The sequence below is a fragment of the Sus scrofa genome, chromosome 15 (assembly GCF_000003025.6).
Source record: "Sus scrofa isolate TJ Tabasco breed Duroc chromosome 15, Sscrofa11.1, whole genome shotgun sequence".
Lineage (NCBI taxonomy): Eukaryota > Metazoa > Chordata > Mammalia > Artiodactyla > Suidae > Sus > Sus scrofa.
This window is the reverse complement of record NC_010457.5, coordinates 94,396,218-94,423,820: the sequence shown is the minus strand read 5'-3', so window position 1 is coordinate 94,423,820 and position 27,603 is coordinate 94,396,218. Positions and strand designations below refer to the sequence as shown.

Genomic DNA, 27,603 nt, shown 5'->3' with positions numbered 1-27,603 from the left:
CGAGGCTAGGGGTGGAATCAGAGCTGCAGCTGCCGGCCTACACTACAGCCACAGCAACACTGGATCTGAGCTGTGTCTGTGACCTACACCACAGCTCATGGCAATGCAGGATCCTTAACCCACTGAGCAAGGCCAGGGATGGAACCTACGTCCTCATAGATACTAGTTGAGTTTGTTACCACTGAGCCACGATGAGAACTCCATGACGGTGGTAAGTTTCAAGAAAAAAAAATAAAGCAGGAAAATGTGGGAGGGCTAGGGAAATGGTTATAATTTTAGGATGGCTAAAGAAAGCTTCATTGTGGAGTTCCCACCATGGCACAGTGGGTAATAATCCAACTACAGAAGCTCAGGTTGCTGCAGAGGTGTGGGTTCAATCCCAGCCAGGCACAGTGGGTTAAAGGATCCAGTGTTGTCACAGCTGTGGCACAGGTCACAGCTGTAGCTTAGATTCAACCCCTGGCCTGGGAACTTTCATATGGCATGGGTGCAGCCATTAAATAAAAAAAAGAAGAAAGCTTCATTGAGAAGTTTTAAGAACTAAAAGATGAGGATTGAGCCAGATATACAGAAGAATGTTCTCTGCAAGGAAACTACAAATACAAAGGTCCTCATTTGGAAGTAAGACTGGAAGTTTCAAAGAACAACGAAGCCAGTTAGCTGAAGGCAAGTGAGCAAGAGTAAATAAACAAGATCAGACATAATAGTAAGTTAGATCATCTACAACAGGGGTCAGAAAACTATGGCCCAAGGACTGAACCCAACTCTGCTTTTTAGATAAAGTTTTAATATCTATGGCTGCTTCCATGCTACAACAGCAGAGCTGAACAGCTGTGAGAGAAGACTATATTAACCAGAAACACCAAAATATTTACACTATGGCTCTTTGCAAAAAAAGGTTTATTAACATTGATGTAGAAGTCTTAGGCCATTTACAAAGGCTTTTTTGACTTAACTCTGAGATGTAAACTCACTGAAGAGGAGTTAGTTACATGCTCTAAACCACATTTTTACAGTAATACTCTAGCTGTTGGGCTGGGAACAGACTGAAGAGAGCAAGGAAGGAAGTGGGGAGATCCAATTAGAATACTATTACAGGAGTTCCTGTTGTGGTTCACCAGGTTAAGAACCTGACTAGTATCCATGAGGATGTGGGTTCTATCCCTGGCCTCACCGAGTGTGTTAAGGATCCAGTGTTGATGAAAGTTGCAGCATAGGTCACAGATGTGGCTCAGATCTGGTGTTGCAGTGGCTGTGGCGTAAGCTGGTGAGAATGGCTCTGATTCACCTCTAGCCTGGGAACTTCCATATGCTGGGGGTGCAGCCCTAAAGAGACAAAAGAAAAAAAAGGACTACAACTACAAAAATCCAGGTGAGAGATGAAGTTTGGATCACAGTGGTAGACACAGATATGGTGAAAAGCAGTTAACTTTTAGATATATTTTGAAGGCAGACCCACAGAATTTATTCTTTTATCAATTAAAGTGTTGAGAGAATCAGCAGTCATAACCCTAAGGATTTGGGTTTGCCAAAAGGAAAAAGAGAGTTATCATATGCTGATGGGGAAGAATGTGGAGAGAGCAATTGTGAGAAAGCAGATATGGAGCTTAGTTTTTGTCAGACTAAATGTGTAAAGACTATTATTAAATATCCAGAGAGAGGTTTGGGGTGGTAGTTGGATCCATGAGCTTGGAGTTCAGAGAGTTACAGAATAAAGATAAAAATTTAGGAGTCGTCAGTTTATAAATGATATCTAAAGGCATAAGATTGAATAAGTGCATCAAGAAAATGAATATACATACAAGACAGTAAATTCCAGGATTGAGCCAAGGGACACTACATGTTTAAAAGTTCGATTATGAGCTGCAATGAAATGATAACAAATGGTAGAAAAGTAGGAAAAAAAAAAAAGATGTGTGTTGACCAAAAAGCCAAGTGAAAAAGTGTTTCAAGGACGGAAAGATCAACGGTGGTAAACGTTAAGTAAGGTAAGGACGAGAAGTGACAAATGGATTTAGAAATGTGAAAGTCAAGGGTAATCTTGCTAAGAGTTTTGGTGGAGTGGTAGAAAGAGAAAGTCTGGAGTGAACTGGAGAATGGGAGGAAAGCAACTGGAGGCAATGAATATAGACAACTATTTTAAAAAGTTTTGCCCAAGTGAAGGAACTGGCCCTGCCTGGAAACATGAGGAGCACGTCTATAACAACAAAAGGGAGGGTTGTATTATGAGCAATATAATGCACAATTGCAGACAGGTGGGTAGTTTGTGAAAGTTCTCTCGATTGCCTCTTTCTCACAAAAACAGGATACAAGATCAGGTAAGTGAAGACAAGGAAGAAGGAATTGACTAAGAAGAAAACAGAAGAAATAGCCCTTTGGGACTTTGCAACTCAATGTGTAGTTCATGGACCAGCAGCAACTGCACCACCTGGACATTTGTTGTAAATGTAGACTCTCGGGCCCTTCCTGTCCTACTCAATCAGAATATGTGCTTTTAACAAGATCCTCAGGTGATCTGTATGCACATTAAAGTTTGTTTAAAGCACTGATGTAAGAGGCCAGGAGAGAAAACGGATTAGAGAAGCACAGTATGACTATCAGGCAGCACTAAGATTAGTAATCATAAATTTAACCTGGTACTACATGAATTTAAGTGGTACTAGTAAGCATTGGTATGTTTTCTTCCAACAATGTTCAGCTGTACTGGTTCAGGCAACAAGACAAAGAGATGGATTTAATCAGGATTTGGTTAGTCAAACAAGTATACAGTTAAGTAAGAACGAAGCAAGAAAACTGAGGGAGTACCCAAGGAAAAGATGCTAATTATGGACTATGTAATTCAAGCAGAGTAAGGAGAGATCTGAAGACTTCAGCAATAAGAAATAGTTAAAAGGCAGTAGGATCAATAGATCATAGGTCCAGGAGAGTCAATGGATTGTTGAAGGGAGTAAGCTTGGAGAGGCAGGAGGTGATGGTCAGAGAGTGAAATTCTTAACACTGAAGTTATGAAGGAGGTGCAGTTTTTGGCAATGACAAGGCCTATGGTATAGCCACAGGAATTAATGACTGATATAGGTTGGAAATAAAATCACTAGAGGAGAGGAGGTAAAAGATCTGAGAAGCTAGAAAAGACTATCTCTGTGGACAGAGAAATCACCAGAGTGACAGTGGTCTAGGAGTCTAGAGACATTAAATTCAAAGCTGAGTATGTTTTTAGATGGAAAGGAGAAGGGTCTGGAAATTTCAATGAGGCAAAATGAGGAAACTGTAATTAGGCCAGAATAGATGAGAGAAATTAGTCACTGTTTGAAAGGGCTGCAGGGTATACAGGGTACAGTCATATTTCAGTTAGAGCAAGAAGGTTGTCAAAGAACAGGCTAAGAACATAGGAGATTTTACTTATGGCTGACTATGAAATGGAGCATTACAGGAGATGGGGATATTTGAGACAGAGTTAAAGAAAGCAATGATTTGTATGAGAATAAGAGAGCCAGGTGATAAGGTATGATTTGAGAGACCCAGACTTATTGTGTTGATTGACACAACAGGAATAAAAACACGATGAGATTAGGGCTGATGATTTTAAAGCAGTCAGCAGCTGCAAGACTCTGAACTTTTAAGGGGAAGGCTGGAGAGGTCTTGCCAAGATTATGAGTTCTGGGAATCCCATCTGACACCTGAAATGGAGGCATAAAGGAGAGAGGGGTGGTCTTGTTCTTACAGCAAAGGCTCCTTATTGATACCTATCAATGGACATTTACAAAGGACTGGTCTTATACCCCATTGCTCTAGGCTCTCATCTGGCTCCTATCAATGAAAATCCTGGGTGAAGTCTTATTTTCTGTCCATATCAGATATCTTACCTCACATGTGGGAATTTCATTCAAAGATTCTGTTAAGTTTATCCTGCCTGTGATATTTAGTACAGATCTGAATCCCAATGATGAAGAAGATTAAAGTTTATTTCCATGAAGCTCTTAGGCCCTAGTCAAATCAGAGTTGTAACTAAGTTTTCTGAACATTTTGTGACAGATAAGACAATGTTTTATCTGTTCAGAGCATAAACTTTTGTTTATTGAAGTCAGACCTATTTCCACACACTAATACATCTTCGCATCAGCTCCACTCCAGCACAGACATTTATCAAACAACACAAAGATCCAGATCAAAACTCAGCCATTATGAAGTCTTCCCTGACTATTCTAGCCTGAAACAATCTTTTTCTCCTCTCAATTTCCATATTATTTATCAATATTATTCCACAATCAACACATTTACATTATTCTTTTCATCTGTTTAAACGTCCATACCCTTTTACATCTTACCTCCTCATTCACACCGTAAGTTCTTTCAAATTGTAGACCATCACATAACTACTCTAAAGCACCCAGTCAAAGCTCTGTACAGTCAGTCTTCTCTATCAGTGGATGTGGCACCCATCCCTCATGGATACTGAGAAGCAACTGTACCCTATAGCTGTGATGAGGCCATAGCAAAGGAGAATCACATTAAAAAACTAAGAGATGAACTTCAGTTCACCCTCTGCTACAGTCTTGGGACTCACATGAAGATAAGATAGAAAGGGACAGGAATAAAAATACTCTACTTGCTGAAAGATTTGGGGCAGGACAAAAGAGATTTTCAATTATTCTTCTAAGATGTCAAGATCTAGAAATTCTTATACTCCCTATTATTTTATGATTTGATATATGAATCATCTCATTAGAACTTCTAAGTGATGGAAATGTGAAATTCCAAGTTTGTAAGAAAGAAATGGAAGTGTTCAAGATATATGTACACATCCTTAAAAATCAGTTTTAGAGCTGAAAAGGGCTTTAGAGATCATTTGATCAATTTTTACTGGCCTAAGCTCAAAAAGCCAGATTTGTGCAGAATTCTCTAGGTATTATTAATCAGAAGAGAAATGTACTGTGTTGGAGTAGAGAAATGCATTAAGATAAATAGTAAGTATTTAAATTGGTTAGGCTAGAGAATCTGTAAAGGAATAACTACACAGTTCTATTTAACTAATTTAGTAGAAAGAAAACATATTAAGTTGATGACTTTTTTTTTTTTTTTTTTTTTTTTTTTTTGCCTTTTCTAGGGCTGCTCCCACGGCATATGGAGGTTCCCAGGCTAAGGGTCTAATCAGAGCAGTAGCCACTGGCCTACACCAGAGCCACAGCAACGTGGGATTCGAGCCGCATCTGCAACCTACACCACAGAAATGAACCCAGCTAGGATCTATGAGGATGTAGGTTCGATCCCTAGCCTTGCTCACAGCAATGCCGGATCCTTAACCCACTGAGCAAGGCCAGGGATCAAACCAGCAACCTCATGGTTCCTGGGCCATGACGGGAATTCCAAGTTGATGACTCTTAATGCCTGTGTCCCTGTCAAGTATTTTTCTCCATTGTCTTATTCATGCAAAGCCTTTATGTTTTTTGGTTGCACTCACAGCATATGGAAGTTCCCAGACCAAGAATCAAACCTGTGCCATAGCTGTAACAAGAGCCGCAGCAGTGACAATGCCAGAACTCCTGCAAAGTCCTTATATATTTCCTCCCTAGTTCTAATAAAGATGTATCAGTGACTTAGCTGCCAGAAATGAAAATAGACTGAAACAGCACATATGAATATGTGAGAATATACTCTGCAAAAATCTAAGAGGACAATGGGGAATCCAAATGAAGTCTTCAAAAGAGGGTTCATTTTATAAATCAATATTACGAGGAAGTTTTGAAAGAGGAATACACAGAAAATCCTATGGAAAAAGCTGAGGAATAACTAAGTCTTGCTAAGGGATCGGGGAAGGCTTTAAAGAGTTTTTTTTTTTTTTTAATAACTTGAGCAAACATCAAAATCATCAACTAAAATATGACTTGTATGTGTTCATCTTTTCTATATAGTACTTCATATAGTACTATAGTACTTCATCTTTTCTATATATACCTTCATATGTGAAAGGTAAAAGAAGCTAGTGTAACAAAGAACATATGAGAACTATTCAAAAAATTTATCATTAATTTTCAAGTAAAAAAGAACAACAACAACAAAAAAAAAAACCCATAGGAATTCCCGCTGTGGCTCAGCAGAAATGAACCCAACTAGGATCTATGAGGATGCAGGTTCGATCCCTTGCCTTGCTCGGTGGGTTAAGGATTCGGCATTGCTGTGGCTCGGCTATAGGCTAGCAGCTGCAGCTCCATTTTGACCCCTGGCCTTAGAACTTCCATATGCCGCAGGTGCGGCCCTAAAAAAGAAAGAAAGAAAAAAACACAACTATGAATCATGATTGATAATCAGCCTCAAGCTAACCTTAAAATATATCTGAAGGAACATCCACCTTCATTAATTAAAAAAGAAATAAAAATAAACCCACCCAAACTTCCAGGGTTTGAAATGAAATTGAATTTTATAAAGAAGGGGCATGATCTTGAACCATGGTCCTGAACTGCAATTTTTCTTTGACTTATACTGCCTCCACAACACTGGCTGGGATGGAGGAGGATGGACACTTTAAAACTGGTCTAATTATAGGCAAAAGGCTTTTCTTTGATTCCTCAAAGCACAGATGACAGAAAACTGGGACATTCAAAAATGCATGAGTAAAAGGCTCATTAGAATAAGGCGAACAAAGATAATACCATGAATGTAGAGAACACAAATTATAAACTACCACTTATTTATCTTCAGCTTATAATCCAATAAACGTGTCCCTTCTTGCTCACTGTTGGTCACCTCTCACCACAAATCTTCAGCCACCACCACAAAAGAGTTCCCCTCTAGAGATCCAAAGAACTATGTCAAGAGAGGGAGCTACCACAATCACTACCAAATCTCCATGGCCAGTTTTCCAGGTTTCTGTTCCTGGTTAAGGCCCTGCCTCTTCCCAGATTGACTGAAACCAGAGATATTCAACTCTCCAAAGCTGTATCATCATTCTTCCAGACTTCAAAATAAATAAACTGATTTCAATAAGCCTCAACACTCATGTCACATGGAGATGGGATAGGCAGAAAGCCGTTCTTCTCTTTTATGAAAGGTAAGACCTTATATCAATAATATCCAATTTGGCTTTTGCAATACCATTGAGCCCCTAATTATCAAGACAATTAAATTCAAAAAAATTTTTAAAGCCACAAATGATATTTTAGACAAAGGAAAATATTCACTGAAATCAATTAAGTATGAAGTATGAAAGTATCCCTTATTTGAAATCACATATTTAACATTATGTTCTAAGCTAGTGGTATATAAAATTATACATGACCAGAGCTAATATTACTAAATGGGTTTCAAATATTATCACATTAAGAAAAAAGTCCTAATTCTGGGAAATAGCTACTTTATAAATGGAAAAATATACAGCAAGACCTTGTAGGAATTCAGTTACTAAAACTAAAGCTGAAGACTGTAGTGCTTATCTAAGGGATGACCCTAGCATTTCTCCAAATAAAATCTACTTTAAATAAAGTCACTGAATCCACTTGTAAATTATTTCCCTTTGGCTGCCTCATTATTCAATATGCTTTCAAGGAACATGGTGATGAAAGAAGAAAAATACCTCTTTCTAACATAACCATACTGGCAAGAACATCAACATTATCAGTATTCAAAGAATGTCTTGGCAGGTTAAACCTTCATAAAAAGAAGGAACACTATCTAATCCAAGATGTCAAAATAGCAATAGTACTTCTCATATTATGTGCAATATGATTGTTCCCAAAGCAGAAAAAAATTTCAAAAAAGGAAGACACCAATATTGTCAAGTTTAAATTTTAAGCTAAGACAAAAATTCCTCAGAAAAGCACATTAAAGAATGACAAATATAAGCATGTTTATGAGAGCAGAGTAGAACTCAATGTCAAAGAGATTTATGATAATGTGCCAATGCTATCTTGAGAAGTTTAACAATATATTTTAACATTTGAGGGACAACAGCACTATTAAAAAATAAAAGAGTGAAAAAATAATATATACTAAAAGAAAAAAGCTTGAAAATACAATTTAGTCCATGATTTCCTTGTGCAATAATAGCTAACATTTTATTTTACTATAAGACTTCTGATAATCTTAATGTTACTTCATGGTATAATACTCTCCAGCATACTTGCTGGGATCTGAACTGCATCTGGAATTACTGAAGGTCATCTTACCGAAAATTACTGAAGACCTGTGTTTGCTCAACATAAGCTCAGATATGAAGTCCTCTAAGAATAAAATACAGCGTATTACAAAATACTACTTTCCATTTTCAAAAGGAAATGCCTACACTGATGATCATACATAGGTTGGGAAAATAATATAAACTTATCCAAAGCTTAGAAGACACATACTTGACTTTAAATACTCATCTCCATTACATAAGGCAATAATGTTGTTCTATTCTTCCATCTTTTCTCTTACTCAAAACTCTTCTCCAGGGCTGTAATTCCTTTTCTTATAAAAATGTAGCTCCTATTTTCATGTTTTACCTTTCCGATCATTGTGTCTTCTGCCCTTGATCTTCTCTTAACTTGGATACATTTAACTTTTAATGACAAAACGTCCTTTGGATCAAGAGGTCATAGGGTTATTTATATTAGCAGGATGAGCCTCCATCCATCAACATCCTGAGGAATCCCAACATGATAGAACTGGAAGGGATCTCAAGGTATCATTTGGTTGAGCTCTATGCCAACAGGAACAGGTGGCTGACTATTCTTAATGTTTTTCTTTCTTTTTTATTTTTTTAAAATGACCAAAGATTTTGATCATAAATATTCTACCATGGCTTGACTTAAGACGGAATCTTCTTAATAATAAGTAAAAAGACATGGAGTAGAAAGAAAATTGGATGAAAAAGGGTTCTGACCTCAGTAGTATTACTTACTGTAAAATAGAGCACAATCCCTTTGATCATTCTGAGCTTCAAATTCCCCATACAAATAGAGATAAAGCTGTCTAACTCATAAGGTTATTGTAAGTGCTATGAAACCTGGAAAAGAACTATATAAATGTAACATAGTATTACAATAGGAAGACAAAAGAGGAAAGAATCTACATTCTATAGGCATGTAAAACTACAAATCCCATCTCAACAATGTATAAGCTGTGTAACACTGAGTAGAGTATTAAACCTCTCTGAGTTCAGTTCATAGGACAACTGCAAATTGATTATAATGTCTACCTCACTTGGTGCTGCTGCGGATTAAAGCAATTTAATGCATCTAGCATAGGTCTTGACATTATGGATGCTCTCAATAAATGTTAACTCCTTACTCCCCATCAGGTTTCCATACATCTGTGTGGTTCTGCTTGCCCTATATTAAATATTTCAAAGTGCACACACAGACTTTTATAGAAATGGAATAATCAGAAAATATGTAATCTTTTCTTTCTCCTAAGATTCATCTAGCAACAAGCGGAATTCCATGTCAGCCCTGCTTTGAAAACTGGAAAGAAATGAGGTAGACTTTCCTTTAAAAAACAAACAAAAACCTCTTCCAAAGAAGAAACAGTTTAGAATAGAAAGTGGAAAATGTTACTAAATGTCAGCTTTTTAAAGGAAAAGAACAAGTCTAGTCTTCATATTTAGGAAGCATTCAACCATTTCTTGGATGAAAAAGTCTCTTGGTGAAATCACCTATCTTATAAATTAAGAAATAAAAGGTTCAATCAGATTTTGTACAGAAACAAGGTAACAAAGTAAAGATGTTCTTCATAGAAGATAAAACTAAACAAATGTGAACAAATTTTGAAAGAAGACTCCTTACATATCTGGTTTAGATAAAATACACTGTCCCTTTATTATATCATAATACCAAAAAATCCTATAGAAAATACAATAATGCTTACCTTGTTGTGTATAAAAACAAGCCTTACTTCAGGTTTAAGTACACCATAGCTTATGAGGAGATCTTGGACCTTTTTAATTTCATCTTTACATTTTTTAGCAGTTGAGTAAAATTGCTTTCTGACAGGTAGATTCTTAAACAATTTTAAAGCAGTTACAGTTGTACCTGTTGGGAGATAAGAGGAAAGCATATTTACATGTGGAAGGAACTTCATAGATGTTCAAATCCACATATAATCAAATCCACATACTTTTACCACTGAAGGCCAATCCTCTTCTAACTCTGGGAACCCAAAAAAGGTTCAACTTTGTAAGCTATTCTGATCCCTTGCTAGGCTCTACTATTTGTAAGAGGACTGATCTGCTAAGTCTGATCTCTTCTATGTGACCTCAACAAGAACAACCTTATTTCTACAACATATTCAAACCACATAATGATGGTGCTTATTCTGCACTTTAAAATACATAGGTGGCATAAGGCTATACAGCATATGTGATAACCTTAATTATTCAATTAAAAAAATCCTTATCTGATGCTTAATATCACTAATTATCAGAGAAATGCAAATCAAAACTACCGTGAGGTATCACCTCACACCAGTCAGAATGCCATCACTTGAAAGTCCACAAATAACAACTGCAGGAGAGGATGTGGGGAAAAGGGAAACCCTTCTATAGTGTTGGTGTGAATGTAAATTGGTAAAGCTACTATGGAAAACAGAAGAGAGGTTCTTTGAGAAACTAAAAACAGAGTTACCATATGATCTAGCAATCCCACTCCTGGGCATGTAAAACTCTAATTTGAAAAGGTACATGTAAAGTTCTCTTGAAGATCAGCAGGTTAAGTGTATGATACTGTCACTGCTGCAGCTCAGGTCTCATCTCTGGCCCAGGAACTTCCGCATGCTGTAGACACAGCTTAAAAAAGACGCATGCACCTTAATGTTCACAGCAGCATTATGTACAACAGCTAAGACATGGAAGTAACCTAAATGTCCATCAACAGATGAATGGATAAAGAAGATGTGAAATAAAAACACACAGACACAGACACACAGACACACACATACACACAACGGAATACTATTTAGCCATAAAAAAGAATGGAATAATGCCATTTGTAGCAACACGGACAGACCTAGAGATTATCATACCAGGTGAAGTAAGTCAAACAGAAAGACAAATATCGTATGGTATCACTTATATGTGGAATCTAAAATATGATACAAATAAACTTATTTACAAAACAGAAATAGACTCATAAACAGAAAACAAACTTATGGTTACCAAAGGAGAAAGGGGAATAGGGATAAATTATAAGTTTGGGGTTAGCGGATATAAACTACTATATATAAAATAGGTAAACAAAAATATTCTATGATATAAGTGCAAGAACTATAATATCTTATAATAATCATAACAAAAAAGAATATATGCATATGTATAAATAAATCACTCTGCTGTACACCAGAAACTAACACAACATTATAAATCAACTAGACTTCAATACAAAAAATTTCCAGAGTTCCCATTGTGGCTCAGCAGGTTAAGAACCCGACTAGTATTATGAGGATGTAGGTTTGAGCCATTCAGTGGGTTAAGGATCCTGCATTGCTGCAAGCTATGGCACAGGTTGCAAATGAGGCTCAGAGCTGGCATTGCTGTGGCAGAGGCCAACGACGGCAGCTCCAATCCAATCCCTAGCCTGGGAACTTCCATATGCTGCAGCTGTGGCCCTAAGAAAAAAGAAAGAAAAGAAACACAAGCATTCCACTAAAGAAACTCATCAAAGCACAAGGAATGGAACTAGGGGAAGAAAAGAGTACAGAAAATATACAAAGCAACCAGAAGACAAGTAACAAAATCATAATAAGTACATACCTATCATAATTACTTCAGAGCTAAAGACACACATAAACTGAAAGAGAGGGGATGGAAAAAGATATTTCATGCAAATAATAAGGAAAAAGATGTAATAATAACCATATCAAATAAAATACACTTTAAGACAAAATCTACAACAAAAGCAGAGAATGATATAAAATACAGGAATTAATACAAAAAGAAGGTATAGCACTTATTAATTAATATATATGCACTGAATAAAGGATTACCTAAATATATAAGGTAAATATTAACAGATATAAAAGGAGAAAATGCAATAACACAATAATGGTAGGGGACTTTTAATACCCCACTTACACCAATGGATAGATCATCTAGAAAAAAATCAACAAGGAAATAGTAGTCTTAAATAATACCTTAGACCAGCTGGATGTAATAGATACCTACAGGATATTTTATCTGAAAATAGCACAATATACATTCTTTTCAACTGCACACAGAACATTCTCCAGACAGATCACATGCTAGACCAGAAAACAAGTCTCAAAAATTTAATCTGACCACAACAGTATAAAGCTAGAAATCAATTATAGAAAGAAAAGTGGGAAAAACACAAAACATGTGGAGACTAAACACAAAACACATGCTACTAAAAACTGATGAGTCAATAAAGAAATTAAAGAAGAAATTAGAAAACGTCTTAAGACAGAAGTTCCCAGCGTGGCTCAGTGGGTTAAGAACCTGATGTAGTGTCCATGAGGATGTGGGGTGGATCCCTGGCCTCAGTCAGTGGGTTAAGGATCTGGCATTGCTGCTAGTTGCAGCATGGGTCACAGATACAGCTGGGATCTGGTGTTTCTGTGGCTAAGGCATAGGCCTGCAGGTGCAGCTCTGCTTTCACCCCCAACCTGGGAAACTTCCATATGCCACAGGTGCAGTCATTAAAAACAAAATTAAAAATAGAGAAAATACCTTAAACAAAACTAAAACACAACTTTTGAAAATCTACTGGATGCAGCAAAAGCAGTTCTAAGAGTTTATAGTGAGAGAGGCCTACCTCAAGAAATAAGAAAAATATCAAATAAACAATTTACCAACTAAAGGAACTAGAAAAAAAGAACAAGCAATGCCCAATTCAGCAGAAGGAATGAAATAATAAAAATAACAGGAGAGGAAATAAGAGTCCATAAATAAATAAATAAGATTAATGAAACCAAGAGCTGTTTTTTAAAAAAATATAAACAAAGTTTATAAGCTCATAAAGAAAAACAGGGAATCCAAATAAACAAAATAAGAAATGAAAGAAGGGAAATAACAATGTCACAAAGATGCAAAAAAATCATAAAATACTATGAACCATTTATATGCCAAAAAACTGTATGACCTAGAAGAAATGGATACATTTCAAGACTTAACCTGGAAGAAAGAGATTATCTGAACAGACTGACCACCACTAGTGAAACCGAATTTATAATCAAAAACTCTCAGTGGACAAAAAGCCCAGGACCAGAAAGCATCACAGGGGAATATTACCAAACATGTAAAGAAGTAATATCCAGGAGTTCCCGTGGTGGCGCAGTGGTTAACGAATCTGACTAGGAACCATGAGGTTGCGGGTTCGGTCCCTGCCCTTGCTCAGTGGGTTAACAATCCGGCGTTGCCATGAGCTGTGGTGTAGGTCGCAGACGCAGCTCGGATCCTGTGTTGCTGTGGCTCTGACTTAGGCTGGGGGCTACAGCTCCGATTCAACCCCTAGCCTGGGAACCTCCATATGCCGTGGGAGCGGCCCAAAGAAATAGAAAAAAAATTAAAAAAATAAATAAATAAATAAAAGAAGTAATATCCACCCTTCTCAAACTATTTCAAAAAACTGAAGAGAACACTCCCAAATTCATTCTATAATGCCACCATTAACCAGATATGAAAGCCAAAGACGCTACCAAAAAAAAAAAAAAAAAAAAAATTACGGGCCAATATTTCTGATGAATACAAATGCAAAAATCCTAAAAAAAAAAATCAGTAAATCAAATTCACCAATACATAAAAAGGCTCATATACCATGATGAAGTAGGCTTTATTCCAGGGATGCAAGGATGGCTCAACATCTACAAATCAATCAATGTGATCCACAACATTAACAAAAAAGATAAAAATGATCAATAGACACAGAAAAAGCATTTCACAAAATTCAACATCCATTCATAATAAAAACTCTCATCAACACAACTTAGAATAGATTTACAAGGAGATCCTGCTGAATAGCATTGAGAACTTTGTCTAGATACTCATGTTGCAACAGAACAAAGGGTGGGGAAAAAAATGCAATTGTAATGTATACATGTAAGGATAACTTGATCCCCTTGCTGTACAGTGGGGGGAAAAAAAAAAAAAACTATATCAAAGCTGGTATAGAGGGAACATATCTCAACATAATAAAGACCACTGATGACATCATGCTCAACAGAGTAAGACATTTCTGAAAATTATAAACACTGATGAAGTAAACTGAAGATACAAAGAAAAGGTATCTGTGTTCATGGATGGGAAGAATTAATATTGTTAAAATGTCCATACTACCAGAAGCAATCTACAGATTGGATGAAATCTTTATTAAATTACCAAAGGCATTTTTCACAGAACCGTAACAAATAATTCTATAACTTATATGGAACCATGACAGACCTTGATGATCTGAAATCTTGAGAAAAAAGAACTAAGCTGGAAGTACCACACTCTCTGACTTTTAGACTATATTAGAAAGCTTCAGTAATCAAAACAGTATGGTACCGGCACAAAAACAGGCATATAAAGTCAAGAAAATAGAATAGAGAGTGCCAAAATAAACCAGGCAGTTATGGTCAATTAATATACAACAAAGAAGGCAAGAATACACAATGGAGAAACAAGTGTCTTCAATAAGTGGTACTTGGAAAATGTACAACTACATGTAAAAGAATAAAATTAGAACATTTTCTCATACCATATTCAAAAATAACCTCAAAATGGAATAAAGATCTAAATATAAGACTGGAAACCATAAAAAATTAGAAGAAAACATAGATATAACAATATTACATAAATGGTAGCAATATTTTTTGGAAGTGTCTCAGGGCAAAGGAAACAAAAACAAAAATAAATGGGATCTAAATAAATTTAAAAGTTTTTGCATAGCAAAGGAAACTATCAACAAAACAAAAAGAGAACCTACAGAATGGGGAGAAAATATCTGCAAATAATATGACCAATAAGGGGTTAATATCTAAGATATATAAACAGGTCATAAAACTTTAAGTGGAACATAATCTATAAAAATATTGTATTGCTACACTGTACACCTGAAATTTATACAGTAAGTCAACTATACTTTAATAAAAAAAGAAAATGAAAAAGAAAAGCCAAATAAATAAAGTTTTAAAAACTATACTACTTGGGAGTTTCCACTGTGGCTCAGCAGTTTAAAAATCTAACTAGTATCCAAGAGGATGTAGGTTCAATTCCTGGCCTCACTCAGTGATTAAAGAATCCAGCATTGCCATGAGCTGCAGGAAGGTCGCAGACATGGCTCGGATCCCGTGTTGTTGTAGCTGTGGCATCGGCCAGCAGGTGCGGCTCAGATTCAACCCCTAGACTGGGAACTTCCATGTGCCGCAGGTGCAGACCCAAAAAGGAAAAAAATTATACTGAAGTATCAGGTTAATAGTTAGCTTTCATGGGGGGCGGGGAGGGGAAAGGACTCAAGAGTTGGTACTGGATATATCCTCATGGCCATAACATAAGTCTGTGTTTTTCAAACACTGAGGAACTTTTTAAAATACCAGTCACCAGCTATTTCACTTATTAAATCAATCTCTTCACGTGATTCTAATGAATGTACAGCAGGGTTAAGAAACAAAGCATTGAAAAGTCAAATATCAATTTAGTGTAGGGTTTTTCAAACTTGGCACTATTGACATTTGTTGTGGGGGCTGTCCTATGCATGTCAAGATATGTAGCTGCATCCCTGGCCTCTTTCTACTACATGCCATCAGTATCCAATGCAGTTGTGACAATCAAAAATGCCTCCAGACACTGTTATGTGTACCCTGGGGGTAAAAACTGACCTTGGTTGAGAATCTGTGATTCAGTCTAGTGCAACCAACATTAAAAAAGTAATATTAAGGAGTTCCCATGGTGGCTCAGTGGTTAATGGAACCCAGTGAGAATCCATGAGGACTCAGGTTCAATCCCCAGCCTTGCACAGTAGGTTAAGGATCTGGTGTTGCCGTGAACTATGGTGTAGGTTTCAGAAGCAGCTCAGATCCAGTGTTGCTGTGGCTGTGGTGTGGGCTGACAGCTACAGCTCTGATTTGACCCCTAGCCTGGGAACCTCCATATGCCATGGGTGCAGCCCTAAAAAGACCAAAAAACAACAACAAAAAATTAATATTAAATTAATATTAAAACACAAATAGACTAAAAGAGAACAGAAATAGAATATATCAGATATATTAAGGATATATAATCTATTAAGAATTTTTTTTTTTTTTGTCTTTTCAGGGCCACACCCACAGAATACAGAAATTCCCAGGCTAGGAGTCAAATTGGAGCTGCAGCTGCTGACCTACACCACAGCCACAGCAACGTGGGATCTGAGCCACATCTATGATCTACAACACAGCTTGTGGCAATGCCGGATCCTTAACCCACTGAGTGAGGCCAGGGATCAAACCTACATCCTCATGATGTTAGCTCGGTTCATTACTGCTGAGCCACAATGGGAATTCCAAGAATTTTTCTTTTTTTGCTTTAATTAGATTTGTATAAACTAGGTTTCTAGGTAAAATGTATTTGTTACTGTGAATCAGAATTAAAACAACAACAACAACAACAAAAAACCAAAACACCTGAAAGTTGCTGCATAGGTCCGTCTTTGACATACTGCCCATAACAAATGGCAAAAACACAAAGAAATGGCCACCGAGAGGGAAATATAAGACTTAGAAAGCCTAGCATAAAATCAGGAGTTCCAGGAAGAGAGAAAGAAACAAATGGAGATGTAATTAAATAAACAATAGAAGAAAATTTTCTTGAGTTACAGATTTGAGTGCAGATTTTAAGAGCTTACAGCAATACAAGTGTGTGGGGCGGGGGGAGGTAAGAACACATTTCATTGGCTATCCTAAATTTTAAGGAGAAGAAAAAAATTTCCCTAAATTTCAGAAAGAACAAGCCCCTTATGCAGAAAAAAACAGCATAGAGTGTGCTATCTATATAACACTAGCTGACAGACAATCTACAAATTCTTGAGCGGTAATTAAGAAAACTACACTGAGTTGATATGTATATGGGCAAAATGAAGATAGCTTTGGGCGTGCAAAAATCTGGAAGTATATCATCCAAGTATATTTGATGCAAGTAGTGGAGGATGAACACTAACCAAATGATAATTACATCAAAACAAGATATTTCATGATAAGAAAATAAACTGAGTGCACCAAGGATCTTAAGACCTAAATGTAAACAGAAGATGGTAATTTGGCATTTCCAATATAATTGTTAATAAAGGGTCTTCAAATGTCAGAGATATAATGTAGGGGAAAGCCTAGCAACAGCCTTTAGCTCAATGTTTTAAATGATTATTAGTAATATCGGATAATAACTGGACTAAAAATGCCAGGAATAAAAAAGAATAAAACTTACAGGGCCCTATATAATCTTCACTATGGCTCTCTCTTTTCCTCCCAATGTCCTTCCTTCTGTTACTTCAACACATTTTCCGTGCAACACAGAACAGGTCACACCAGCCTTTCACTGCTTTAAAATTTCTTTTATCTACCCCCATGGATAAATCCATTTCCTCTGGTGTCTTCAATTTCAGTGCTTGGCATCTGATGGCAATCCTTTTGCACTTAACACAGCCTTTTTTCACTTGTGGCTACTTTCCCTTTTTTAAGTTTCATAAAGCATTTGTTGCTTTGGAAGAAAATGTAAAATTGTTGTTTATTCCTGCAATCAGCACAGAATTACAAATAATGCACAGAACTGCTTGCCCAAAAAGGATTTGGGGAGGCCATTAATTATAAGCCACAATCTGTTTTCAGAGATGTCAAATTGCGCATCTTATAATTAAGATATATATCTGAGACCTATACCCTCAAGTTATACAAAGACACTTATTCAAAATAATAACCTGGATGTTCTAAAGATACCTCATCACATCCAGATCTGAACTCATCTTCCTCCTTGAGTTTGATATTACATCTATCCTCCCTTTCTCACATAACACTGACATCCAACAGTTTCCAAAAACAGATACTCTAGATTTAATTGATTCTTTCCTCTACCTCTTACTACCAATATTGCTTAAGTTACCTAGGCCTATCTATTCTATTCCCCAAATATCTTAAATTTATGTCAAGCCCCTTCCTTTCCCTCAAACCTTAGTTCAAGATAACATCCCCTATAGTAAGACATAAATTATGGTAGGAGTTATAACATCTTACTGGTTAATTTTGTAAGTAGCATGATATCCATCCTCTACCTAAAAAATTTTAGTGGCTCATCACTGATTGCAATAAAGGGTACACATTCCTAGCATGAGAACAGACCCCTTATAACCTAATACGCAAGCTACCATTTCTATCCTAATACTCTGCATCTACAGCCCCCAAACATTCTCAGAGAACCTTGCTATGCCATTCTTAGTATACCAGTTTATCTACTTTATTGGCTTTTTTGCTATATTTCTTTGTATTATTTTGGAGGTTTTTTTTTTTTTTTAGTTCTAGAATTTTCATTTGGTTCTTTTTTAGAATTCCATTTCTCTGCTGAAATTTTCCATCTTCTTACCAATTCTGACCATCTTTTCCTCTAAACTCTTTAACAGTTGTTTTAAAAGTTCTTATCTGCTAATTCAAACATCTGTGGTTCTGCTTCTACCAGCTATTCTTCCTCTTGACTATGGACCCCATTTTCCTTTCTTTGTGTCTTTCAAAAATTTTTGCCAGACATGGCATATAAAAAGAACAGTAGACACTGAAATAGGTAATATTTCCCCCCAGTGAAGATACTTCATTTTCTCTGTCAAACAGCAGAGTGAAGAGCAGATCTCTTCAATATAATTAGGAGAGTCATCTGGGTTGGAGCTGAGTTGCCCCTTTATTTAGTTCCGGTTCACCTCTGGTTTCAAATGTGTTGAAGACAGAATCAGGTCTCTCTCTTCCTCCAGCAAGGCTTTAGGATCTAAGCACTGCAAGACTTTAAGATATCTCTCTAGAAGTCCCAATTTTCTTCATCACTGCTTACTCAGCAAAAGTCTGGATAAAGTTTGGCATCTGGAGTGAACCAGCTCCGTGTCTAAGGTTCCTATCCTCCAATCGGTCATGTCAGCACACTTGTGGCTAATAAAGTTCAGCTGGCTTCTCCTACAGTTATAAAAGATCCTTTGTTTATAAAAGGCTGACTACTTTGCTTGTCTATACCTCCAGACTCAGTTAATGCTTCCAGGGATACAAGTGGCCACAAATCTCTTGGTGTTTAAGTGTGTTTAGGAAGGGGTCATTGTTCCATTAAACTTAGTTCATTTAATTTCTTGTGACATAGTTCTCCAATGAATTTCAAAAACGACAGATTTTTAAATTATGCGTTTTCCCCCTCATTGTTACGTAGAAAACGACAGCATTCTGAAATCTTCTACATACATCATCCTTCTCTTACTGAAAGGTTATACTCTCACTGCTTCTTACTTATCATCTTCAAACTCAAATGTTATCTTTCCTGAAAAAATGTGCTCACCTTCCTCTAGGCAGGGAAGCTTCCTTTTTCTGCCATTATCTGTTTACTCACCTGTGTTCTCCACTACTCTGTGAGTTGCTTTTATTCACCCATGTTCTCCACTAGCCTGTGCAAATACAATGGCATACACTGGAGCTACAGACCGGTGATAGGAATGAAAGCAGGCAGAAATCAGTAGCGCAAAATATGTGTTTATGAAAGGAAAAGGATATATGCTGGCTTTTAAATACATGTTATGCATCAAAGACCACACACTGTACCTAATCCATACGTTCATTGATAAACTACTGCTTCAGCAGCTAAAAATATTTTCTCCAAATTGAGAGTTACCAATTAAGCCAAGAATTACATATGTCTGAAAAAAGCTTAATGATGGAAAACTCTTCTAATTCCAAATGAAATGTTTATCCTAAAAAAAAAAGTACCAAGTTATATTGGCCAGTATGGAGGAGGCCCTAGTATACTATCATATTTTACAAGAGAACTGCTCAGCTCTCTAACTTTAGTACATTCTATAAACACCAGAATTAAACAGTAATCCTATAATATGCTCCCTGTTATATTTTTACATGACCCTATGTTATGCCATTTATTAAGGCAGCTATTTATATTCCTAATGTAAAGAGGTATGGTTGCTTGAATATATCAGTTTTCTTAAATTATTTAATGAATAAAGTTCCATTCTCAAGATTAAAAAAAAATCTTTCAATACATGCACAATCACACACAGCGGGGAATTACAAAGAACATGATGCTGTACTCTAATAACAGGGTAGGGAAAGAATATACCCTGATCCAAGTACTTTAAATATACTGCTTTGATATCTGAGAAATTCCTAAGGCAAAAGTACTAGGAGGTGTTAAAAGAATTTGTCCAGGAGGGTGGATCAATTTAGGAAGCTTATTACTGATTATCTAGGGTAAAAGGAATAGAAGTGATGACAGAAAAAAGATAATAACCAAAATAAATAATTTATTAGAGTTTTTGGTAAAAGAATTTTAAAAGCTGGAAACCTATTTTTACATTTCTTCTAATTTAAAAAAATACTGTAAAACAAGTGAACAGAAGATAAGGTTAATTTAAAATGACATACTACCAAACACAAATAATTTTAAATGGTTAAATTAATCCATAAAACAAATGCCTAATCTGGAAAAACTGGAACTGGAATCTCTAGTAAACTATTCTTAAACATTTAAAAATACGTTTTAAAGGGATAATTAATTTTCCAGTGCCTGAGAAAGATTTTGTTGTAAGCTGTTTCTTGGACCTATAGTTAGACTATCTACAGATGTCATTATCTCATGAGATAATATGAGGAGTTATTACTAAGCAAGGATGTTCACACCACAGCAGAAATTAATCTACGAGAGCCCTAAATGCACAGGTATTAATTAGGATGGTTGTACCGTAGTTTTATCTTACACAGAAAATATTTAAATGGAAGTTGAATGACAGCTGGTGGTGAAATGTGAGTCTGTGATTCAATCACTCAAAAACTATCAACACTAGGGCAATATAAATGTAAAAGGATTTTGAAAGTGCTTGTGGATCTCCATGTTATCTCAACCTGGATCAATAAGGAACTAAGATCTTGAGTTTCTGTTGTTTCCTCAGACAATCAACAGTATTTGGGGGGAAAAAAGTGAGTTATTAAAATCAGGTAATGATTTTGCAACTACTGACCTTCTAAGTAGGTAATTTCCTAAGATAAAAGGAATATGCTAAAGAAAATAAAGTTCATTTACTGACTAGAAATTTATTATGCATTATCTGGTCTCATTTACTAAAAGTAGAAGGCTTAGGTCAGCAAGAAAAAAATCAATCAGCAAATGGGCAAAGATCAGAAGGATTCCATATTTAAGGATTGTTATTTCATAGTTGCCATGGAGATGAATACCAAAAAGCATGGGAAATACAAGTGATGCAGAGCCACTGGCCATCCAGATTAGACTGGCTACTACTAAGATAAAAATAAATACATTTAAGTTTTATAAGATGACTAGATTACTTCAAAGTACTCTACTGGATGGTCACTCAAATATCTCCTCATTCTTTCCTAATCAGACCTCCTAAGAACTGGGGTCAGCACTTCTAGATAGCAGTCATATTTAAAAAATGCCTCCTCTTACTCTTTACTTCAATACATTAAAAAAAAGAAACAATTTATTCTTTTTGGTTAAAATATATACAATGTAATAATACATAAAATTAAATCACTATTAGACTTGAGCTCATTTTTATTAATTAAGTGAGAAAATGCATGTTTTCCTAAAAGTTACTATTAACTCTATACGTAGATACAAAAATATTAGTTATTAATGGGCAAAAGTAATCGGTAACTAATTTGAGGATTTATAAAATAAAAGAAAGAATGAAAGAATTTGGGATCAGTATTATGATACAAGAAAATAAATTTCAATGAAGACAGAAGTCCTTTGAAAAAAATAAATCCAAAAACTTAATATTAAAATTGTAGCGAAGAAATCATAAACTATAAAAAAGTGCTTTGATAAATTACAATGAGGGACCAAAAAGTTAAAAACGAATTTATAACGCAAACAGGAAGGACAAACGACAAACAAAACAAAACAAAACAAAAAAAACCATAACCCCCCCAAACAAACAAAAAAGCCCCCCAAAACCCCACAACACAAGACCCTTTTCAGATCTAATAACTCTTTGAACATGACTAAAGAGGTCATATCTTCAATATTCACTCGACTTTATATGTCCAATTACCAGAAGTTAGCCACATAAAAAGATTAAAGGAAATATGTGAAACTCAAGCCTAAAAAGATTTTTTTTCTCTTAGAAAGAAATAAATAGTAGAGGAACTTAAAAACATGGATGTCAATTAAAATGTACTAAAATAAATGTATAAAATACTAAAGCGCTAAATTACAAATAGCAAGAAAAATGAATATATTTATTTGCTTCAAATAATATAGAATGGAAGAGAGTGAGGGTATTAGAATGTTAGCAATGAGTTAACTTTGAAACTAAATGATGAGTACTCTGTTCTACCTGCTTCTACATATGTTTGAAATTTTCCATAAATAAATATATTTTAAATTATTTAATCATAATATCTTGACAGTATGGTTAACTACCATGACTACTAAACCAATAACGTTTTAGGCACTTCAAGAAAAATTATCCTTCATATATAAAGAAGACACTAGTGATCCAGCAATCGTAAACCAAATGCTCTTACAGTTTTTACAGAATAACGAACTCATGTTGTTGCTCAGCCTTTCACACAGTTCCTCTTGAGAACAGCTCTAAATACTTAAAAGATTAGTAGTTAAAGCTAAATGTTCACTTTGAAAGTTAACTAGCCTTTATAAGACTCAAATGCAAGGCAATACATTAGAAGTTAAGGAGTAACTTTTTTTTTAAATAAACAATTAAGACAGAAAAGGCAAAGAATGCTACAAAGCTACTCTTACCTTGACCAAGATGTGAAGGTTTTTGAGAAATTATGTGGCCACTGCCATCTAAAACATACTGGGTGCTAAAGTTATCAGAAGCTGTCCTTGTTGTAATTAAAACCTGGAATTAAAAAAACTAATAAAATTAGACTTTATATGTTGCAGTGGGCTCACTATAAAATTAGATTTAAAGTAACAATTATATATTTACTTGATTGAAAAAAGTTTTACTTAATAAGTTCTTACAACCACTTCTCTTGAAATAGTCTTTAGAGTTACACCAATCAGCAACAGGCTAGCTTACATTTTTTTATGTTGCAGGAGTTCCTGTCGTGGCTCAGCGGTTAACGAACCTGACTAGTATCCATGAGGATGAGGGTTTGATCCCTGGCCTCGCTCAGTGGGTGAAGGATCCGGCATTGACATGAGCTATGGTGTAGGTCACAGATGCAGCTCAGATCCTGCATGGCTGTGGCTGTGGTGTAGGCTGGCAGCTACAGCTCATATTCAACCCCTAGCCTGGGAACCTCCATATGCTGCGGATGTGGCCCTAAAAAAAAAAAAGAGAGAGACATTTTTTATGTTGAAAATTACTGATTTTTATTTCAAGTATTTCACTTTAATTAAAATACTCATACACAAATCAATATACCTGTAATGGATATTTGTATTATATGTACTAAATGACTTACATCTGTAAAATGTAACTGCATTAGGAAAGCTTTCTATTTATGGAAACAGACAATTTCCATAACTTTATCAGCAAAGTGAGAAATTCTTTTGTAAAGTGATCATTCTCTCCTTTTATGTAATACTCCTTTTACTCCTTCTTTTATGTAAAACTGTACTTCTGTATTTCAAGTCAATGGTTCAAAAGAATAAAAATAAATAAATCATACACACACATTTATGGGCAATTTTTCTTAAACCCAAGCTTTGAACTCACTGTTTAAATGTAAATTTTTATTAATTAAAAAAACTAGCATTAAAACATGTAAGAAGGGATTCCATTCAGCAAGAAATTATTTCCAGAGATGTTATAGGTATAGATTGTCTGAACTCTTTTGAGCCACTCTCACCCTCTGCTTTCTATTTACTACTTTGTGAGATTAGCAGAGATTACGTAATATAATGTTAACAGTGAAAAACATTCCATTATCAGAAAATACCACAGATGAGCAGTGGGAATGCTGGCAAGAAAAGCAAAGTGGATTCAGAAAAGGGTATCCTCTTTACACTTCTGGTAAACAATGATAACCCAAAATTGGGAGCATCTTTCTCAGCCATCCTTGGACTCAGTAGAGCTGACTACCTTAAAATCAATCTACATAATTTAGACAGAAGTCACAAAGATAGAGCTCCACGGCTGGAACTCATCTAGGCCCAGTTGGGTCTACATTTGATGGTTCTGTCACCAAGTCCTGACCATGCCATGATTTATGGTAGGACAGACCATTCTGTGGAACATGTGGGTACCATGAAGTCAAGACCATAGTTACTGTAAAAAAAAAAAAAAAAAAAAAAAAAATGGCTTCTCTAGCTTAAAATACTAGTAGAGTCTATTAAATTCTCTGAGGATGATATCCATAAAATTCCTTTTAGAGTGGCACTGCCTCAAGCTGCTATTTGTGGTAACTGTCACCCCCAAAAGTTACACCCCAAAGTTGTGAGCCTCTGTAGACTCTTACATGATTGTTTTACTTCTTCCAAAAATAAATTCCATGGTTTAAAAGTTGTATTTTAAAAGTTCTCCTGGAGTTCCCACCATGGCGCAGCAGAAAAGAATCTGACTAGGAACCATTAGGTTGTGGGCTCAATCCCTGGCCTCACTCAGTGGGTTAAGGATCCAGCACTGCCTTGATCTGTGATATAGGCTGCAGACATGGCTCAGATCTGGTGTGGCTCTGGCTATGGGTGACAGCTGTAGCTCCGATTAAACCCCTAGCCTAGGAACCTCAATATGCAGCGGATGCGGCCCTAAAAAGCAAAAAAAAAAAAAAAAAAAAAAAAAAAAAGGTTCTCCTGATAACCAATCTCAATCTTCCCTGCTATGTCCCAACTCTATGTGACTTCCTCTAGTAAAGTTTATTTAAAACAAAGAGGACAACTAGAGAATCTCATACTGAGTGAAATGAGCCAGAAAGACAAAGACAAATACCATGTGATATCACTTATAACTGGAATCTAATATCCAGCACAAATGAACATCTCCTCAGAAAAGAAAATCATGGACTTGGAGAAGAGACTTGTGGTTGCCTGATGGGAGGGGGAGGGAGTGGGAGGGATCGGGAGCTTGGGCTTATCAGACACAACCTAGAATAGATTTACAAGGAGATCCTGCTGAATAGCATTGAGAACTATGTCTAGATACTCATGTCGCAACAGAAGAAAGGGTGGGGGAAAAAACTGTAACTGCAATGTATACATCTAAGGATAACCTGACCCCCTTGCTGTACAGTGGGAAAATTAAAAAAAAAAAAAAAGAAAGAAATTTCTATTGTTTATGCCACCAGAAAAAAAAAAACAAAAAACAAAGAGGACAGAAACTGACAAGAAATTTTCCTGTCTCTAATTTAATGACTCTATGACAATCCCTTTAAAAAGAATGTTACATTTAATCAACCACTTCTCCAAAATGCCAAGATCAACTGAATTCTATTTCTATCCTCCAAAGAGTTAGCCACCTGACTTAAAGCTGGTGTCAGTGAGCAAAGGCAGCCCTGGAACTCTGAGTTCTAGTACTAACTCTACCAGTGGCTTGCTAGATGGTCCCAAATAAATGATTACACTATCATCTTTAAGTGGGGAGGTGATGATAAGATGAAGATGATGCTAATACTTTATAAGTTACATGTGTTTTTGCTTTAACCATTTCAAAGCATTTTACAGATATTAACTTGTTCATCTTTTACACATTTTAGTGAATGGTAAATATACTCCAGCCTAGGTGAATAAACTGAAGTGCTTAAAAAGCAAAATAGGACCTTAGTAGTCATAATGTAATATTTACGTTAAAGGAAAAAAAAAAAAGAACACAGTATTGTTTTCCAATTTCAAAATTTTGAAAACTAGAATGTTCAGGGTACTATGAAAATTTATTTAGATAGGAAATCCTTTGCAACTCACTGCAAAAGACAGTGAAAGACAGCATGCATAAGCAAGTTTCACAAATTCATGAAATACAGTGTGTTCCTCAGAGGAAGGAATTGTATTTCAAAAGTTTATTTCATCATATGACCCTGTGTCCTGGGGAGGAAACCTTTTTTTGGACCAGGCACAGGTTTAGAATTTGAATGTGTATAGCTAAAACATACAAACCTGTAGAAACTCTACCATCAGAAGCATCTCTAATATTACAAATTATTACTGGTGCATCTTACCAGCGACACTGAGGAACTGCGTCAGTGAATAAATCTAGTAGTGTCAAGAGAAAAAACAAATAAATGTATTCAAAGAATTTTTTTTGTCTTTTGTCCATTTTTTAGGGCCGCACCAGCGGCATATGGAGGTTCCCAGGCTAGGGGTCTAATTGGAGCTGTTGCTGCCAGCCTACGCCAGAGCCACAGCAACACCAGATCCGAGCCACATCTGTGGCCTACACCACAGCTCACAGCAACACCAGATCCTTAACCCACTGAGAAAGGCCAGGGATCAAACCTGCAACATCATGGTTCCTAGTTGGATTCGTTTCTGCTGCACCACGACGGGAACTCCTATTCCTGGTAAACTACCTAACACAGCACACTGCATATAGCAGACAGTGAAATATCAGGTGAATGATTAATAGTCTGTGTTTTGAAAATGGGGTTAGAAAACCTGGCACTTGGCTTCACAAGACCTCATTTTCCTTATCAGTAATTGGAGGAGACTAAACCATAAAAGACCTACACTGTAGGGTAGCTTACCTTCGAAGCAGACTGAGATGGAGACTAGTGAGCAGGAAGTTTACTGGGGAGTGCTCCTGAGATGATCACTTGTGGGGGCACAGCAGAAAGAGAAGTGGGGCTGTGCCGGTCACAAGGCGTTGGCTGACCTGAAGGTGCACTCTGGAGCAGAAATGGCATGGCAGAGTTGTTCTGAATTGGAATAGAGCCTTTCCGACCCCTCATCAACCAGTCATTGGAAGTAAGCTGCCCTGTTCAAGGTGGGTAAGGTAACTCTCTTCAGCTGAGATAAGGACAACATCCAGAGAGAAACAAAGCTTTGAGTGTTCTGTCACCAATACTCGGCAGCTGGAGGAACGAGTATTTAGTCCTGAGGTGGGAGATCTGGGCGATGTACCAGGGTCCACTACTATTACAAGGGTCCCTTCCAGTTCTATATTACCCTTACTTTCAGAAGCAATCAAACCTAAACCACCAAAAAAATCTGTCTGTAAGCTTTTGCACAGCAAAGGAAACCAAAAAGAAAACATAAAGACAACTTTCAGAATGGGAGAAAATAGTTTCAAATGATGCAACTGCCAAGGGCTTAATCTCTAGAATGTACAGGCAACTTATACAATTCAGCAGCAAAAAAGCCAACAACCCAACTGAAAAATGGGCAAAAGACCTGCATAGACATTTCTCCAAGGAAGATGTACAGATGGCCAACAAGCACATGAACAAATGCTCAACATCACTGACTATTAGAAAAATGCAAATGAAAACTACCATGAGATACCACCTCACACCAGTCAGAATGGCCATCATCAATAAGTCCACAAACAACAA

The 27,603-nt window shown here is 36.3% G+C and overlaps 1 protein-coding gene across 15 annotated transcripts in view; it reads right to left on the bottom strand.

The window, feature by feature from the left end:
• PMS1 (PMS1 homolog 1, mismatch repair system component) overlaps window positions 1-27,603 on the bottom strand; it is a 124,903-nt gene that overhangs the window by 52,685 nt on the left and 44,615 nt on the right. For 11 of the 15 annotated variants that reach the window (XR_002339170.1, XM_021075390.1, XM_021075394.1 and 8 more), the window contains 2 exons: window positions 22,910-23,012; window positions 9,841-10,004 (listed from right to left, as the gene is read on the bottom strand). Coding sequence is in view for 12 of the 15 variants with exons in the window: in XM_021075390.1 (XP_020931049.1) it covers window positions 9,841-10,004; window positions 22,910-23,012 (267 nt within the window). In the remaining 3 variants the exon portion in view is untranslated. Of the gene's footprint in view, window positions 1-8,875; window positions 8,992-9,840; window positions 10,005-11,719; window positions 11,757-22,909; window positions 23,013-27,603 lie in introns of those variants that run through there. The other 4 variants (XR_002339169.1, XM_021075399.1, XM_021075398.1 and 1 more) reach the window with 4 other exon arrangements.